The sequence below is a fragment of the Rana temporaria genome, chromosome 9, assembly GCF_905171775.1.
Source record: "Rana temporaria chromosome 9, aRanTem1.1, whole genome shotgun sequence".
Classification (NCBI taxonomy): Eukaryota; Metazoa; Chordata; class Amphibia; order Anura; family Ranidae; genus Rana; species Rana temporaria.
The window spans coordinates 58956055-58975895 of record NC_053497.1 but is presented as its reverse complement, the minus strand read 5'-3'; the positions used below and the strand labels follow the sequence as shown (position 1 = coordinate 58975895).

The window sequence follows — 19841 nt, the reverse complement described above, 5'->3', positions numbered from 1 at the left end:
ATAGTAAACTGTGTATTGGCTATAGATATGCCCACTGCCTGCTGTCAATCACAAGGGGAGTGAACATGATGGGGGATTAGTGTCTCTGAATCATTAGGCTCTGCCCACCCAGCTTCACAAATTCTCAGAGCTGTCTACCAGTGTGACAGGTGCAGAGGCGGGGATGCACTGAGGATGGAGTGTTTATTTCAAAAAGGTACATGAATCTGTCACCCACATTGACATTTGTTATGGGGAGGCACAATTGAATTTTACTGAGTGTCATAGACATTCTGAAATTTTACTTTATAAGCAATGATATCCATGCAGAGAAAGTAATTTCAATTTTGTTTAATATTTACAAGTGATGACCTTTATTCAATCAATGGCCCAACTATAGAGAACCTTTCAAGACAAAGCTTTTTCTATTTTTCTGAGGTTTTAATAAAATTATGTAACATTTTGGAGCAAATATTGAGCCCAGCATCCCAGAGCATGAGGCCAAAATCGCAAATACCTCAACTGCCACTGTGGCCGTCCCTTTAGCACTGAGATAAGTAGGGATAAAGAATATCCAAACTGTGATGAAGACCAGCATACTAAAGGTAATCAGTTTAGCGTCATTAAAAGCATCAGGTAGTTTTCTTGAAAAAGATGCAACAATAAAACAAATAGATGCCAAAACACCCAAATATCCCAATATGACATAGAACGCAATGGCTGTTGTCTTATCACATTCCACAACAATCTTTGCCATTTCAGCTTGTGTGTTATTATAAGCAGAAGGAGGAGCTATAAATAGCCACAATAAACAAATAAATACTTGAATAAATGAACTAATGAAAACAATGTATTTAGGAACTTTGGGTCCCAACCACTTTCCTAAGCTTTTCCCAGGTTTGGTGGCATTGAAGGCTATCACCACAATCACTGTTTTTGCCATAAGGGAGGACACTGATACCGAAAATGTGATTCCGAAAATTGCTTGCCGCAAAAAACAAGATATCCGCTCTGGCCTCTCAATATAAAGGAGACTGCAGATGGAAGTGAGTATAAGTGATGTTAAAATTAGGTAACTGAGATCTCGATTGTTGGCTTTGACAACTGGAGTGTCCTGATACCTAATAAATATTCCAAGAACAACTGCAGCTGTAACAGAGGACAAGATAGCGATAAATGTTAGGACGATGCCAATAGGATCTTCTTGAGACAGGAATGTGATAAGTTTCTGAACACAAGCAGTCTTCTCTTTGTTGGGCCATTCATCTTCTGGACAATCCATACATACAACTGCATCTGGAAAAATGTAAGACATCACATAAAAATAACATTATCATTTAAGGGGCATATATATATATAATATATATAAACTGAGGAACTAGCATAGCATTTCCAAAAGACTACAACTGAGAAATAGGTGGTGACTTCAAGACCAAGCACCCCATTTATCAGAAAAGTGAATTATTAGTAATATGGAAATTCTGATTGGTGCAAAAAGAAGGCTAACTGGGACTGTTAAATTTGTTGGCTGTCCCGTTAAATTGGATGAGACATTGGTAACCTCAAAAAAATATGTAGGTGTAGATTTACTAAAACTGGTGCACTCAGAATCTGGTGTAGCTGTGCATGATATCTAATCAGCTTCTAACTTCAGCTTGTTCAGTTTTGACAATAAAACCTGGCAGCTGATTGGTTTCCATGCATAGTTGCACCAGATTGTGTCCCCTCTGTGTGGACAGCTGCTAATTGACAAGCTACAGACTTATGAATCAGTGATCAGTGATAGCCCCACCCCCGCAACATTTTTTTATCCTACTCTAGTGCAAGCAGGAACAGCAAACATGAGAATGGCAACTCTGAGTTTAAAAGCAGTGCAGCATTGTTGCCACACCATCACAGTAAGTTGTATTAGGTAGACTTTACTGAAAGGATCAACAGGTATCTGTGAGACTTTACAGGCGGACTAGAGCAAGTGTAGATGCACTTTAATTAAGTGCAGGGGCACATATTTTTATTAATAGGGGGCCGTAATTCTACTTAAGAAATGTCATTCATTCACGCATGCAGAACTAACCTTACTTATCTGACCAGTGCTCAGGAAGGTGACAAAATACAAAAAAGTCATGTTCTACTATCTGGATAATAGATCTGCTGGGAGTCTCAAGAGTTTCATAAAGGACAATACACTGACCTCATCCCCTGCCTCAGTCACACATCACAGAAGTGGTAAAAAGAAAATTGCTGTGAATTTTTACTAAATAACTTTTTGCCTTAATACATAAACATGAATGGAAAAAACATTGCCATTAATAATAACATTATTATGTGAAACATGACCAAAGCCCATGTCAATGCTAGACTAACCTGTCTGATTGGAAAATTGTCCTTCTGGACAAGGAATACAGTAATAGCAGCAAACCGGCTGTCCTTCCAAGGTCGATTTTCTGCCTCCAGGTTGACAGCTCTCACTGCACACCGATCGAGGAATCTATATTTTACATGGACATATACAGTATTTAAATCTCTGTATTTATGGTAAATTAACTCATATCATCAGCCTTTAAAGTTATGTTAACTCTAAAGCGGTAGTAAACTGCGGACCTTAAAAAAAAAAAAAAATCCCCTGCAAGGCAATGGCATAATGTCCTAGTATGAATCGCATACTAGGACATTACGAAATACTTACCTTCGAATGAAGCCCTTCAGCAGTGCTCTGTCACAGATAGGGGATCCTTACCTTTCCTATCTTTTCCAGAATCCTGCAAGAATGTGTTGGAAGCCAGCATAAGATAAGTATATTTGAATTTTTTCTTCAAATGTTTTTTTAGTGTCTCAGTACTTTTTGATGAAAAAAATGACATAAATACTTATGCATTATTTTCTACAGGATTTGTCAGAATAAAGATACCCATCAATACATTGAGAGGTTGATTTACTAAAGGAAAATATGCTGTTCACTTTTTGAGGACAGTTGTACTTTGCAAAAGAATTTGCCCCAGAACTTGATGAATGAGGTGAACCTCTGCTGACTTTTATCATCCAAACAATTGCAGAAAATAAATTAAGTTTTTTTTTTCTTGCACATGATTGGTTATTCTTTGCAAATTAAAACATCACCACATTCACTCTGGGTTAATTCCCTTGCAAAGTGCAACTTCCCTTGCCAGGTGAACAGCCTATTTGTCTTTAGTAAATCAACCCCCAAGATTCTACATAGAGACCTAGGAGTTCATTTACTAGAACTGGAGAGTGCAAAATCTAGTGCAGCTCTGCATGGTAACCAATCAGCTTCTAACTTTAGCTTGTTCAATTAAGCTTTGACAATAAAACCTGGAAGCTGATTGGTTTCTAGGCAGAGCTGCACCAGATTTTGCACTCTCCAGTTTCTAGTAAATCTTCCCCCTTGAATACCGTATTTGCCGGCGTATAAGACGACTGGGAGTATAAGACAACCCCCTAATTTTCCAGCCAAAATGTTGGTTTTGGGATATACTCGCCGTATAAGACTACCCCCTTCCTACTAGTCATGCCTCGCCTCACGGTGCCACCATTACATGCCAGACTGTGCCCCATTACATGCCAGACTGTGCCACATCACATGTCAGACTGTGCCCCATTACATGCCAGACTGTGCCCCATTACATGCCAGACTGTTCCCTTACCTTATACTAAGACATGCAGAATCGCGGCCGACCATTTTTTCAAAAGCCGCGCCTCCTACGTCTTCTGTTCCGTGATAGGCGTAACACTCAGCTTCCCAGGAGGCACTGTGTTCAGTGTTCGCCTATCACGGAGGTCCTCTCGTCCGAGGACGAGAGGGCCTCCATGATAGGCGGACACTAAACACAGGACGAGAGGGCCTCTGCGATAGGCGGACACTAAACACAGTGTCTCCTGGAAAGCTGAGTGTTCCGCCTATCACGGAACAGAAGAAGTAGGAGGCGCGGCTTTGAAAAATGTACGGCCGCAATTCTGCATGTCTTAGGATAAGGTAAGGATGTTAGGTTACCGGCGTATAAGACGACCCCCGACTTTTAAGAAGATTTTAAGGGGTTAAAAAGTCGTCTTATACGCCGGAAAATACGGTACATAATAGAATACTATGGGGTTGATTTACTAAAGGCAAATATTAATTTTCACAAAGTCTGCTGCTTCAGTGTTTTTCATATGTGTCAAAGGCTGTTATTGAAAATTACTGTAACGGTCACCACCGTTTACGACCTTCCATCCCAGTCACGACAGCTTATCTGACACACAGACAAACCAGCAGGCCTCCCATTTCCCTGAATAACGAGACTTGCTCCGTGTTCTCTGGTTTCAAATGAAGACAATTTTAATGGTTTCTTCTCAGTCTTATATACAGTACAACCATGTGACAGTATTCAAACGGACAATGAGATTTCCACCCCCTTAATCACACACTAAGGCTAATTACTTAAACATTCTTTAATCAACAACAAAACACCTTCACCCACTCCGTCTCCGCACACAGCTTGACACCTCTGAGCATCAATAGGCTAGGCTCGAGACAGTGTTATCACACGTAAGCAGTATTTAGTATGCATAATTAGAGTTCTGGGAGCAGACCTGGGATTAACACCTGTTCGTTACAACACCTTTACACAAGGACAATGGACTGTCTCCCAGGCCCTGATGCAATTAGCATGTCACTAGAAATGAGTCACTATTGACTGGTTTGGCCCACATCTTGCAATCTCTCAAGATCCTGCAATATGAATTATTATTGATGTCCTATCTCATGTAATACATGAATTATGATTCCCTTGCCACCCCATGCCCAAAAGGCACAGGGTGGACTCAGACCCAAGAGTTATCAGTGACGCTGATACAGGAGTATCCCCCATCCTCACAAAGTCTCTGGATGTCCCGGGTCATTCCGTTACAATTACATTAAAGGGTAAATTTACTTTTACAGAAAAATCTGTGAGGTGAAGTTACACAGGACCCCCTCCTCGCCCGGGAGATCTCCCGTTCTGAGCCCCGTTACAACTGCCTCGCGACTCCAGGGCTTAGAAATCCCCGGAGCTTAATCTCCCAAACGTACCCCATTAGGAGGGACATTTAGGAGCATTCTAATTGGTCAGCGCTGTCACATGGGTGGTGTCAACCAATCTGAACCTGCGTAGCCCATCCTCTCAGCAGGGAAGAAGGAGAGAGAAAGCTGGTTCAGAACAGGAGATCGAGGCCATGCAGGTCAGCAGGACTTGGGGGGTGGGGCGAGGAGGGGGTTCACCTTACAGATTTTTCTGTAAAGGTGAATATTTGCTGAGTAGACCCTTCTTTTTCAAGACCTCTGCAATCTGCCATGGAATGCTGTCAATCAACTTCTGGGCCACATCCTGACTAATGGCAGCCCATTCTTGCATTATCAATGCTTGGAGTTTGTAAAAAAAAAATTGGGGGGGGGGGGTTTGACCACAAGTTCTCAATGGGATCAATGTCTGGGGAGTTTCCTGGCCACGGACCTGAACATTTCGATGTTTTGTTCACTAAGTCACTTAGTTATCACTTTTACCTTATGCCAAGGTGCTCCATCATGCTGGAAAAGGCATTGTTCCTCACCAAACTGTTCTTGGATGGTTGAGAGAAGTTGTTGGTTTGTACCATTCCTTATTCATGGCTGTGTTCCTAGGCAAAATTGTGAGCAAGTCCACTCCCTTGGCTCAGAAGCAACCCTACACATATATGGTTTCAGGAAGCTTTAGTGTTGGCATGGCACAGGACTAATGGTAGCACTCACCTTTTCTTCTCCGAAAAAGTTTTTTTCCGGATGCCCCAAACAATTGGAAAATGGGATTCATCAGAGAAAATGGCTTTACCTCAGTCCTCATCAGTCCAGTCCTTGTACCTTTTGCAGAATATCAGTCTATCCCTGATGTTTTTCCCAGGGAGAAGTGGTTTCTTTGCTGCTTTTTTTGACACCAGGTCATCCTCCAAATGTCTTCACCTCACTGTGCGTGCAGATGCACTCACACCTGCCTGCTGCCATTCCTATGCAAGCTCTGCACTGGTGACAAACTGTATGAGATGGTCTTGGCGCTTGCTAGACTTTCTTGGGTGCCCTGAAGCCTTCTTCACAACAATTAAATCTCTCGCTTGCTAGACTTTTTTGGGTGCCCAGAATCTCTCTCCTTGAAGTTCTTGATGATCCGATAAATGGTTGACTTAGGTGCAATCTTAGTAGCAGCAATATCCCCTTTTGTGCAAAGCAATGATGACTGCACATGTTTCCTTGCAGATAACCATGGTTAACAGAGGAAGAACAATGATTTTAAGCTTCACCCTCCTTTTAAAGCTTCCAGTCTGATATTCTAACTTAGCCTAGGTTCACATTGGAGCGATTTGTCATGCGATTTGAGAGATCAAATCGCATGACAAGTCGCAGCCTATTGGCGGAAATGGCACTGTTCCAATCGGTGCGACACCGATTTTGCGGTGCTGCACCGATTTGCAAAAGTAGTTCCTGCACTACTTTTGCCGATTTCAGGTGCAATTTCTATAGACATCTGTGTATGAAGCCACACAAATGTCTATCACGCTGACCTTGCTACTTTGAAATCACGCTACTTCAAGTAAAGTAGCACGATTTCAAAGTAGCATCAGTGTGAATCAGGGCTTAAACAGCATTACAGAGGGATTTACAGCCTTGTCTTCGTCAACACTGACACCTGTGTTAACGAGAGAATCACTAACATGATTTCAACTGGTCCTTTTGTGGCAGGGCTGAAATGCAGTAAAAAAGTTTTTTTTGGGGGATTAGGTTAATTTTCATGGCAAACAGCGACTTTGCAATTAATTGCAATCCATCTGATCACTCTTCATAATATTCTGGAGTATATGAAAATTGCCATCATTAAAATTAAGGCAGCAGACTTAGTGAAAATTAGGATTCATGTCATTCTCAAAACTTTTGGCCAGGGCTGTTTTTCCCCAATCCCGCCTTACATTAGGAAAATTAACTGGGAACATTGATCAAAGTGGAGGACTTTGGTAAACCACTAAATCTTGTTCAAGCAATGTGTATGCTCTGGAAAAACATACCAAAAAAAAATTCTAGGCATGTTTGGTGTCTTCATGATGAGCAAAATGTAACTTCATCTTGTCTCCCCCCTCTTCCTACTTCAGAGGCTATAGTGAACCAGTTACCTTTCTATACATCTGGTGGTTGTGCCCAGCTGTTCACAAACTGGGGAATCAAATAGTCAAGATCTCTGCGAAGCCCTATTTAAAGTGGAAGTAAACTCCCTTGTAGGATTTTACCTATGGGTAAGCCTATAATAAGGCTTACCTATAGGTACAGTAACTATCTCCTAAACATGCATTGTTTAGGAGATATTTACTGTAGATGCAGCCGATAACGTCACCGGCACATGAGCTCTGAAGGAACAGCAAACCTTCAGGACCGTGACGTAAGCAGTGACTCCCATGCGCATGCGTGGGAGTGACATAATCGCCAGTTCATACATTCATATCACTGGAAGGAAGACTGGGTGGAGATGGAAGCGCCTTGCCAAGGATCTTCTGTAAAGTGTGTTCCTGACTCCTAAATTAGAGTCTCCAATTTGGAGCATATATAGCAGTGGATAAATTGAGGGCAGGTACTGTATGTCTGGAGGGAGCCCATTCTTCCTTAAAGGAACAAGGATACATTAGAAGCCCAGCAAGAGCACAATGACATCCAATGTGCCCCCACGCCAAATCCAACAAGCAAGCTATACAAGTATGGCAACCACCCCAATTTAAAGCTAACTTTTGAAGTGAGGGGCAGATGGGGAAATGCATTGCACTATACAAACTAACACTTACCAGCTAACCTGCAAAAAAACAAACAAACAAAAACAAATGAACTTCATCTAACAATTTGCGTTAACAACAGAGGGTTTAGTTAAGCATACCTGCCCTTAATTTACCCACTGCTATATATGCTCCAAATTGGAGGCTCTCATATTTAGGAGCTAGGCCACACTTTACAGAGGAGTTCTGGCAAGGCAGTGCAGCTTCCGCATACTGTACATGTGCAAATGTGTGCAACTAAACCCTCTGTTGTTAATACAAATTGTTAGACAGTGTCAATTTGTTTTTTATCTATTTATTTTGCAGGCTAGCTGGAAAGTGTTCTGGGAATTTTATTTTTGTTTGTATTTTGCAATGCCATTCCATGTGAACTATACTTTAAAAGCTAGTTATAAATTGGGGTGACTGCCATTCTTGGATATTTAAAGCACCTTGTATCCCCAGATTTGAATTGCTCTCTACAAAGTCATATTCAGAGAATGCTATTGGATTTCCCTGACCACTCTCTCCTATACCTCTCACCCTCTACTACCCTTTTCACCAACGCCCCCCTATCCTCTCTATTGTCTTCTTTCTAATGACCCATATTTGGTTCCTATTGTATACCTCTGACCCTTTGAGCACTAGGTGTATTAACTCAGATTGGGGATATTGGAGTACAGAATTGTCTGAGAACGTTACATGTACCTCCCAGGATATAATAAACACTAAAAGATGAATTAAAGGATATATGCCCAAGTATTCAGGAGTGTCTGGGAGAGGGGAGGGAACGGGAGCAAAGAGAAAGGGGGAAAAGAAAGAGAACTTTTTCATTATATCAGTTGTTAAGCAATATGCCATATAGCGTATAATGTAATATGCCATTCAATGATTATTGTCCTATTTACACTCTTTGTACATTATTACAGCACTATAGGATCTGATGCCCTGACGAAACAAGTTTTCCCGCGAAACGCGTTGGCCCACTATATCGGATCCCAAGGCCAGGGTATAACATTACCCTGGATGACTGATTTGTGGATATGTTTTTAAAACAAACCCTTTTAAGATTTTGTGATACCTTAAATAAAAAAGTTACATTTGTATAATTCATTTGTTAGTGTTTATTATATCTGAGGAGGTATATGTAAAGTCCCAGACAATTCTGTACTCCAATATTTGCTTTCCTAGGGATGGTACCTCCAGAGGGTAGCAATGTTATAACACTCTATCCCCTAACAAAAATTCAGACTATTAGTTCAGATTGGGACATCAAGGATCTTTAATGGATATTCAATGCTGTTGTTGGTTCAAGTAATCAAGATATATGCACACTGAATGTAAACAACTTTCTCTATTATTCTGAACACCGTTATGCTTTTTGGAACCCAATGTACACCATGAATGTTATATATCTGTACTGTTAATCAGGTATACCTGGCGTATCCTAATGTTTTTATACACATGCTTTGCAACCTTATACTCACCTAACATCAATGAAAATTTATTGAACAGAAAATATGTTAAGCAGTTTCCTATTGATGTCAATTTGTGGACTAAATGGTCCATGTAGGTCTGTTTTAGTTTGTGTTAGTTGATAATATGTAGGTGGCGCTATGTCAAGGTTAATTTTTATTTATTTTAGGTATTAGGCAAGAGGAAATATGGGCATATATAATGAAAACAGTGTTTTCTTAGTGAACAGAGGAAAAGCCTGAAAGATAGGTGAAATAGATGGAAGCAAATTAAAATGGTGGGGAAGGTGGAAGTGAGCGAAGGGTAGAAAAGGAGGGTAGATGGGTAGAAGGGCTGTCCTGGGTGTGAAAACCTAGGGCATTTTTTAGATGGCTAGAAAAATTTGGTCCAAGTTGTGCAGTATATAGTGTTAAACCCAGGACGACTACAGATAGTAGATGTTTACTCTTCATCGGCATTGGCAAGGTCTAAACATTTGCTAGTTTTGACTGTGTGGCTGTTTTTGTAAACCTTTACTTAACCATTTTTATGGTGGTTGGAAGCTAACAAATAGGCAGAACTTGCATTTTCACGTAAGGTCTTCTTTAATGCCAAATTGTGATAAAATGGTGGAGATGTTTTTTTCTTTTTTGTTATAAATATATACTGTACATATATAAGCCTGCATAAACAATATATAAAAGAAAGAAAAGTGGATGCGATCGATTACATTTTTAATATCTATCTATCTATCTATAGATAGATAGATAGATAGATAGATAGATAGATAGATAGATAGATAGTTTTTTTTTTTTTTCAGAGCGAGTGCCTGCAGCTATACTCAGGTATTATGATTTCCTGGCTCCTGGCACATTTGCATTCTTTGTACTCCTCTAAATCCTCCATAGAATGGCTCTAGATGCAGATATGCTGAATACATTAAAAAAGATAAAGAAATTGTACTTTAATTACTAACCTTGGTAAAATTGCTTTCCCAAATGATTGCCTCTGTATCAATGGTGAGCTGTTTCTCAGGTGCTTCATGATAGTTAAAATCTCCAACATTTATTGATAAAATTGTGTGATTCGGTAAATAAACTGCATTATAAATGTCGTACCAAGTCGATATTTCATCACCAGCAAAGCAGATTTGTTTTCCCATTGTGTTCGTGAAATTTACAGTTTTTAGAAATCTATGTAACTGCAAGGTACAGGCAACAATGTGATTTTAATGCTGCTACTACTTTACTATATTTAGTACTGTATTGTATTCTTGCTATTATGTGTTATTGGTATTGTGCTAATATTAATAAATGTAATTGTAATAACAATATTAATAATATTAAGTGGCCTACAACAATTAAGGCCAGTACTGTTTAAAAAATATAGCAAATCAATTAAAACCTCCATTTTATTTACATGAACTCTAGCTGCAGCTTGCCTTTATTATTATTACTTTCAACTTTTGATCTTCACTTGAAAACCAAGTATGCAATATGACATGTTTGGAGTTGAACTGGGTGATCATGACTGCTGAGGCGCAATGAGCCCAGGTACCATTAACTGTAACATAGATGTATATAAACCTTCCCCCTTGCCCCCTCACCCTATTAAATAAACACGCTTACAACCATTAGGTTGGAAAGGGCAAGGCCACCGCTTTGCCCTCCCTCAATTCTTAGTGAGCTGACACAGCCAGAGGTGGAAGATGCTGCAGACACCACAGTTGCAGGTGAGTGGCCATGGGGTGATCTGCTGGACGTTCTGTGTGTTGGGGGTTGGAGATGTTCATCAAGTCCTGTACCATGTCTGCACCCTCTCTGATCGTTACCTGTAGCATGTCTGCACCCTCTCTGACTGTCTCCTGTAGCATGTCTGCACCCTCTCTGACCGTCACCTGTAGCATGTCTGCACCCTCTCTGACCGTCACCTGTAGCATGCTTGCACACTCTCTGACTGTCACTTATAGCATGTCAGCACACTCTCTGACCGTCACCTGTAGTATGTCTACACCCTCTCTGATCGTCACCTGTAGTATGTACGCACAATCTCTGACTGTCTCCTGTAGCATGTCTGCACCTTCTCTGACCGTCACCTGTAGCATGTCTGCACCCTCTCTGGCAGTCACCTGCAGCATGTCCACCCTCTCTGACCGACCGTCACCTGTAGTATGTCTGCACACTGTCTGACTGTCTCCTGTAGCATGTCCACATCCTCTCTGACCATAACCTGTAGCATGTCCGCACACTCTCTGACTGTGACTTGTACCATGTCCACATAGTCTCTCATCGTTTCTTGTATCATGTACTCACACTCCCTGACCATCACTTGTATCACGTCTGCAGTGTCTGACCATCTCTTGTATCTGTTTGATGGAATCTGACTGGGGGGATGGTGTTTGGAGTATCTTTATCTGCTGATTGTTAAACTTTCTGGAATACACATATTGCTATTGTGGTGTAGGATATGGGCCTGCTGTCCCTCTTTCTTTCCCCTCCCCTCCCTATCTCTTTCTTTATCTTTTTCTTTCTTTCTTTCTCCCTCTATCCCTCTCTTCCTTCTCCCTCCATTTTTCTTTCATCTCAGACTCTAACCACACCCTCTTTAAGCCACACTCAACATTAGGTTTAAACCACATCACATTTTGTCTGACACTTAACCACACCTACAAATGAATGCCCCACCCCTAATTAAAATAAGACTTCACCTACATACAAAAGTGTCCTTGTTATTTTTTTTTAGAATGTTGGCAACTATGCAGAAATATTACTTTTTTTTTGCCTTATTTTTCGCTTAAATCCTCCTAGCTGTCAAAAAGATTGCCATCTTAGCCTCTATTTAGACTGCAGTTGCCATGGTACTGCAAACATGCAATGACATCAGCCAGTTGAGAGTTGACATAAGCAGTCGTGGTCGGAACAATAGTCAACTCCATACTGGACTATGCAAATGCCCTTTACCTCGGACTCCCAAAGTACCAAATCACTCGCCTGCAGGTCATTCAGAATACGGCCGCGTGCCTTGTGACTGGGAAAAAACCTTGGGAATTTATCTCGCCCACACTGAGAAGCCTCCACTGGCTGCCAGTGAAAGACAGAATCACTTTCAAAGCTCTCTGTCTGACGCATAAATGTATCCTGGGAAATGCTCCCAAATATCTATGCGAAAAATTACAGGCTTATAACCCCAATCGCGCGCTGCGATCCTCCAACCAAAATCTACTCCGAATCCCCAAAACCAGATACAAGTCCAAAGGAGAAATAAGATTTGCTATCCAAGGTCCTCGTCTTTGGAACACTTTACCAACCGCCATTCGGTTGGAGGAGAACCACTTGGCCTTTAGGAGAAAGATCAAAACCCATCTCTTTTGAGGTCAAAGGAGAAATGGTCAACAAGCGCCCAGAGGCGATTCAGTTCGCATGTGTAGCGCTATATACGTTTTTCACTCACTCACACTAGCAACTGTGACAGTTATCACCAAAGGCACCAAAAAAATGGTGTTTGATTAAGAATTTATTAATATCTAGTTCCACCTTAAAAGGTCAATATGCCCAATCATGTATATATATTTTTTATTATTATTATTTGAGTCAATTGAAACCTGAAAATAATAGTCATATAGCTGAAAATGGGGTGCCTTATGTATCTTTACTGAAAGAAAAGATTAGGGAGGGTAAGCCCATTGTATCACCCTTAGCAGGTTGGTGGGGCTGAGTAACAGATTTGCTAATCTCTCTTTCTCCAAACAAAAGTCATCAAAAGACATTCAAAGCTAGTGGGTAATATGGCCTGTTGAAATTCATCCAAGGCAAAATATTGGTTTTGACTAAATTGGCCAGTTAATGTGATTGCTTTTTTCTAATACAGAACCAATCAGCACTAGAACTGAACCCATTAAAATGTACTTGAAAGGGACTATTGATAACTGTAATGTACAGTAGAAGTAAACTTCAAAAGAGGATTCCAGGTACTTTTCTCTTACCTTCCAAGAATGTAAATCTTGAAAATTCTATTTATATTTGTTATTTAGCCTTTCAATTATAGGTACCTCTTGATACAATGTTTGTAATGCATAGGCCAAGATATAGACAGAATTGTAGACAACATCACTCATGCCTGTGAATCTTAGGTTACAATGTGAATAAACAATTGGTCTGCCATTCTCCACCAATGTGCAGTTCCGCCTTCTTGAATTGAATGGGCATCGGTTAGCACAAAGTTCATCCCACCAGGTTGTAAACGTCCTTCCTGGTGGGAACCTACTCGGATTAACTTCCTTGATGAATTTAATGAAATTTGGATTTTCTTTTTTGTTTATAATAAATCTCAGAGAACCGTTGACCATCGTATCATTTTCTTGTGTGAACATTCGGAAACTGGAGTCAGCAGTATGGATCCAGATTTTCTTTGGTGTTTGAGTAATGTGAACATTTAGTTCCAGGTAATATACATCATTTTTAGATCCATATATTAGTATGACATTTGCGGTTGACCTAGCAATAGTAAACTTTATCTGCTGTATCCTATCTGGACTGTAATCATTAATGGCAGGCACGATTAAAGTAAAGTCAATACATACCCCAATTTCTGTTAGCATTTTTTTTATTACTTTTATAGCATTGATGCTGCTGTCTGAATCTGGATATATAATGCCTATCCATTTCCAGCCAAAGTGTTTTAATAAGGCTACTACTCCAGCATATAAAGTGTTTTCACTTGGAACAGTTCGGTAGAAGTAGGGGAACTTCTGTTTGTCTCCCTGTAAAGGATCCTGAGAGACAAAACTTATCTGGCAACAGAATAAAATGTTGAGACATTAAAAATGTATGTAGATTTATGCAGCTGGTCAAGAATAAGTTGGCCTGCATCATAGTGAATTAAAAATGAATCAATATCCTACACCATGGGTGCTTAAAGGGTCACTAAAGGATTTTTTTTTTAAGCTAAATAGTTCCTTTACCTTACTGCAGTCCTGGTTTCATGTCCTCATTGTTCGTTTTTGCTTTGATGTTGCTGTAATTCCTCTCTGTTCTGGACACTTCCTGGTTGTCTGTTTCCTGATCACCACAGTACTGGGAGATTTCTCACTGTGGTGACTAATCAAGGAGGTGTGATTTCATTTTCTTTTTTCAATCAAGGAGGTGTGATTAAAACCCCTCAGCACCAATCCAGTTTCGTTTTGCAAAATCTTCACTGCCCTCTATTGGCTCTCTGGCTCTGTACATCAGAGAACCAGGAAACAACAGCAAAAACTAAACTAAACTGCAGGCACATTATATGATTGGTTTTTATCTATTTTTAGTCATTTTTAAAAGGAATCAGTTAACTATTATGTCTCTATACCCTGTAAACAGTCATTTCAGCAAAAAATGTTTTTTTCCTTTAGTGACCCTTTAACCTGTGGCCCTCCAGCTGTTGCAAAACTACAAGTCCCATGAGGCATTGCAAGGTTGACAGTTACAGCATTGACTCCCACAGGCAGAGGCATGATGGGACTTGTAAAACCACAACAGCTGGAGGGCCACAGGTTGAGCACCCATGTCCTACATTGTAATGAAGTTAAGAGGCAGAATCATTTAGGAAGTCAGCAGAGGATGAAGCTAGTAGTGTCACATATTTTTTTCTCAGTAGTGGAGTTGGTTAAATATGCTATTGAATGCCCATCTCTCTTTGTCTTGTGATATCAAGATTTCAGCTAAGATAATGGTGGATACATTTTGTGAGATCTCTTTTGTGAGATTAATCCACCTAGACCAGGCTATTTTATCCTTTTGCCCCACAAATCTACATCAGTTAAAGGAGAAGTACAGCCAAAGTTCGGTGTTCAATCACTTGGTTCTCAGTGTTATGCCGCGTACACACGACCGTTTTTCGGGTTCTAAAAAATGAAGTTTTTAATGGTCTAGAAAAAACGATTTTTTTTTCAACCCGATCATTCAAACGGCCTTGCCTACACACGATCGTTGGAATTGCATACAGACAATCTGAAAATTTGAGAACCAGCTCTCAAATTTTTACTCTTGGAAATCCCGACAGAAAAAGGGCCAACACATAGTCGGAATTTCCGACCAAAAGCTCACATCAAACTTTTTTTGTTGGAAATACCGATCTCGTGTACGCGGCATAAGTGTTTGAGAGAACAGTGGGGCACCCAGAGGAGGAAACCCATCAAAACAATGGGAGGAAAGACTGACTTCATAAATTGTAGTATCACCATTCAGAACTAAAAAAAAAACAAGTGTGTCTATCTATCATTATTATGCATGCATTACAAAATAATTGTTTTTTTATTTAAAGTAGATATTTTACCTGGGGATACTTATACATTCCAAATATATTAGCATATTGTATAGAAAAGCTAGATGACATCCCTTCAACGACAGCAGCAAGAACTCCATACTGATCACAATTATAGTTAGGATATTGTAAAGTGTCTCCTGAATAAATACGAACAGCACCTTGGACTGTTCTGAAGAGGTCAACATAGGAATCATATATATTATAGCCCAAAGTTACATTTGGTAATATGTTAGGGTTGCGGTTGATCTCATCCACGGCAAATACTAAACTTAAAAAGTTGTAGAAGTCTTCAAGCAGCATGCTGAAAATAATTAACATTTTCACTTTTTTATTATCATGTTTTATTGAGTCTTAATACATTATAGAAAAAAACAATCTTGCTAATATAACTTTCTTTTAAATTATAATAAAAATAACAATAATGTGAGCACTATGAATAACACTGACCTTATCTTCCGTGGTTCGAGATGTGGAGGGCTTGAATAGTTAAAAGCCTCAGTTTTGTAGTACATGTGTATGTCAAATAGTCCTCCTATTAGAATGTCTCCACTCATGTAGAAGGGTCTTTGAAAATAAGGTGTACCCGGTCTGCAGCCATATTGTATAGACTGACATATCCCACCACAGAGAAACAACAATATCATTGCCTTCTTTTCCATATACATCATGGCTGCATGCCCTTTTTGATGTAATATTTAGTATGTCAATTTTGTTTAAAAATTTGGAAATTCAAAATATATTTGCAAAAATATACTACATAAATATTCAGTATACAATTTCACATGTTTTAAGACTAAGTTCTGCTAACATTGTATAAAGATGTTTTGGTGTTCTAGAATTTATAGAATAACATTTATATATGTGAACTGCCCAGAGGGAATAGTGATTGCATAGCGTGAAGATGAAATTGCTACCTTATGAATAATGACCATAATTTTGGAGATGCAGTTATTACTAAGCACAAATGGCTAAGTCCTAGGGTCATTAACAAAATGAACAGAATATGCAGTACATGTAAAAAAAAAAAAAAAAAATGTGCAAGTATAAAAGTAAATCATTTATTTAGGATGAACTTTTCAAAGTGTGGGCAATTGAGCCCTATTAAAACCACCCTTAAAAATAAATCAGCGGGTTTAGAGATATGGACAGGTTAAGTTACAGTACTATATACAAACAAATACTATAAAAAAAATCCACGCTGGTGTGTTATTAAAAGTAAATACAGCAGCTGTGCACTAAAACCTAAACACCAGGTTAATCAAATATGTATTTCCTAAAAGTGCAACGCTAAATAAAATTATCATGTGCAAAACACCATATATGACATGTGCAAAACCTTTGAAGTGAACAGAAAATCCAATCAATATATTATTCAATCCAGAAATGTCCTTATGCAAAAGTGCAAAATATATTACATTCATAAAGTGCAAAAGTTCATAAATTGGTCACTAAAGTGCTCATGTGCAAACGGTTCATGCATGCCAGTGTCCAGTGTTGCCAACCGTCCGTATTTTACGGACATTCCGTAAAAACTGGCACTTTTCCCCCCGTTCGTAAATGTCCGTGGTTGCAGGAATGTGGCAGTAAAAATATGCGCAGTTCCGGAGCTTGCCGAGCCAAGCATATGCTGTATTCGGCCGGCGGGGGGGGTGGATTTCACAAAAGGCTGTGCTGTGCCGCGCGGCGCCGGCGAGTGATGTATTAGGACATCCCGCCAGGTGCGCACGCACCAGAATTTTAAATCTGTAACTAACCAGGAGGTCGGAGGAGCACAGCACTGGAGCAGGAGTCAGGACTCGGAGGCTGAGCAGCACATGGCGGCGGCGACGGAATGGAGGAGCCTGCTGCATCCAGGCAATACAAAGTTCCCCAGGGAGTCGGGGACAGACAGAGTGACAGACAGCCCAGCCGACAGTGACATCAGGTGATGGTGGCAGAGGGGGATCCGATGGAGGCAGGGGGTGATGGTGGCACCGCAGAGGGGGACGATGGAGGCAGGGGGTGATTGGAGGCAGGGGGTGATGGTGGTAAATGTAATTTAGTAACTTTTGTGAAATGCCAGTAAAAACATGGCTGCGCCAGTAAATTTCGGGTGTTGTGCCAGTAAATTTCAATCTGGTAGGTTGGCAACACTGCCAGTGTCCCACACTGGATAGATTGATCCTGACATTGCAGGGCTCAGACATTCACCGTTGTGACACCTTCACCATAAATCAGATGGGGGCTTACCAGACCACCAGTGATCTTCCTTACTCAGAAAGATCAATCAGCGCTTATTGGGATCTCAGATGGAAATCCGAAAGTGTTCCCCCTGCCAGCCTCACTGTGTTTCCCTTATGGTGACAAGATGATCCAGCTCACCGTCTCAGATGGAATGGATGGATGAATCCTTAGAATTAAAATAGGTGAAAAACAGGGAGACTCCTCATGGTGTAGTATGGTCTTAACCGTTTTATTTTAAAATCATCGCACTTATATATAAAACAAAGATGCTACTGGCTGTAAATCTCTCCACTATTGCCAGTGCTATCATTCAAACAGTCATTAATTAAAAAAGCATCTGTGCAGCAGCGTGTGTGCATTGTCCCTATGATTGTTTTGTTATATACAACGTCATCAGGGATACCCTGAATGATCTTCCTGAATAAGGAAGATCGCTGGTGGTCTAGTAAGCCCCCATCTGATTATGGTGAAGGTGTCACAACGGTGTCGGTGTTTGCACAGGAGCACTTTATGAACTTTTGCACTTTATGAATGTAATATATTTTGCACTTTTGCATAAGGACATTTTTGGATTGAATAATATTTTGATTGGATTTTCTGTTCACTTCAAAGGTTTTGCACTATGTCATATATGGTGTTTTGCACATGGTAATTTTATTTAGCGCTGCACTTTTAGGATATACATATACACAAAACAAATGGCAACCACCGCAGCCTGTAACTGGCCTTTACAGCTAGATGCACATGGAAGGGCAATGCATGTCTAAAAACAAACAACAATTCTCAGCTTACTTACCAGCCAACCTGCAATAAACCGAATTGACCCTAACAGTTCACATTAAAAACAAGGGGTTTAGTTTTCACACATTTGCAAATACATAGGTTAGCTGCAGAGGCCATGTCACAGCACCCCAGTGTACTACAGTCCTAACTCTATAATTTGAGGGTCTCCAAAGTTGGAGCACATATATAATAGATATATTAAGCCTAGGTTCACATTGATGAGATTTGGCATGCCTTTTGACATGTGAAATCTCATGCCAAATCCGTGGAAATTGCCGGCAATGGCACTATCCGAATCGGTGCGATGCCTCATTTGTGGTGCTGCACTGATTCCCAAAAGTAAGTATTAGCCTTTCTGTAAAAAGTGAAGGTATATGCACCTATCAAACAGGTGCGGAAAAATTGGGCTTTGGGCATTGGTGTTGCCTTCACAACCCTATAGAGGTAAATTTGATGAAAGCAAAAATTGGGGTAAAAAAAATATATATGCATCTGTCGAACAGGTGTGGAAAAATTGGTCCTTGGGTGTTAAGTTATTACACCCATCACCCACAGGATAGGAGTCCAATCCCGACACGGAACTATTATGCACCCTTAGACCAGAGAACAGTGGATGAAAGAGTGGAGAGGCACCAAAATCCTAATACCTCTTCTTTTTTAGAGAGGGGTCAAGAATACCATCCGCCTCGACATATAGAGGAAACAAGAGCCTACAGAAGAACCCCAGAAAGAAACGGGGAAAGCGAGGAGGAAAGAGAACACAAAAGAAAAAGAACGGAAAGGGAGAGGGAATCTTCAACCTAAGTGGACTTCCACTTACACATGAAGAGATTGGCGTCCTAGATAAGGGTCTCAAATACGCACCAGTGAAAAATCTGGACAAATTCCAGACATACATTGGAATTCAAAAATATATAAGGAAATTGAACATTCAAAAGTATATGATCAGCAACCCTTATAAAACTAGGACCACCAATCCAGATGAAGAAATAACACATAGTACTCTGAAGAATAAATCTATCTTTAATCCGCCTGTGAAAGACAATAAATGTGTAGAAGTCTTCAAAAGATTGGTCATAGGAGAATTAATGGATCTGAAAGTGAAAAAACAAGAAGAACCCAAACATATCAGGAGTGGAATACGCAAACTGATGAAAAGAAAGGATCTAGTAGTCCGACCGGCCGATAAAGGCGGTGGTATTGTGGTCCTTTCCAAGGAACAGTATAAAATGAGCATGGAACAAATGCTAGGAGATACCAATACCTACAACCGCCTTTTGAGTAATCCTATGTTTAAATGCAGAAAA

The 19841-nt window shown here is 40.2% G+C and overlaps 1 protein-coding gene across 1 annotated transcript; it reads right to left on the bottom strand.

The window, feature by feature from the left end:
* Positions 1-307: 307 nt before the first annotated feature.
* LOC120914557 (vomeronasal type-2 receptor 26-like) lies at positions 308-16082 on the bottom strand. The gene is made up of 8 exons (XM_040325234.1): positions 15976-16082; positions 15538-15829; positions 13838-14017; positions 10205-10429; positions 7807-7814; positions 2717-2738; positions 2344-2467; positions 308-1275 (listed from the first exon to the last, which is right to left on the bottom strand). Exons 1-8 carry the CDS (start codon positions 16080-16082, stop codon positions 374-376), a joined length of 1860 nt encoding a protein of 619 aa, XP_040181168.1. The 3' UTR covers positions 308-373.
* Positions 16083-19841: the final 3759 nt, after the last annotated feature.

What these genes read in the sequence shown, in the direction of transcription:
- LOC120914557 (XM_040325234.1), bottom strand. Translation starts at nt 16,082, where the DNA reads ATGAGTGGAGACATTCTAATAGGAGGACTATTTGACATACACATGTAC. An exon ending in TTCTGGAAAAGATAGGAAAG is followed by an intron (nt 2,468 to 2,716) that starts GTAAGGATCCCC and finishes TGTAAAATATAG; the next exon opens with ATTCCTCGATCGGTGTGCAG. An exon ending in ACAATTTTCCAATCAGACAG is followed by an intron (nt 1,276 to 2,343) that starts GTTAGTCTAGCA and finishes ACATTTTTCCAG; the next exon opens with ATGCAGTTGTATGTATGGAT.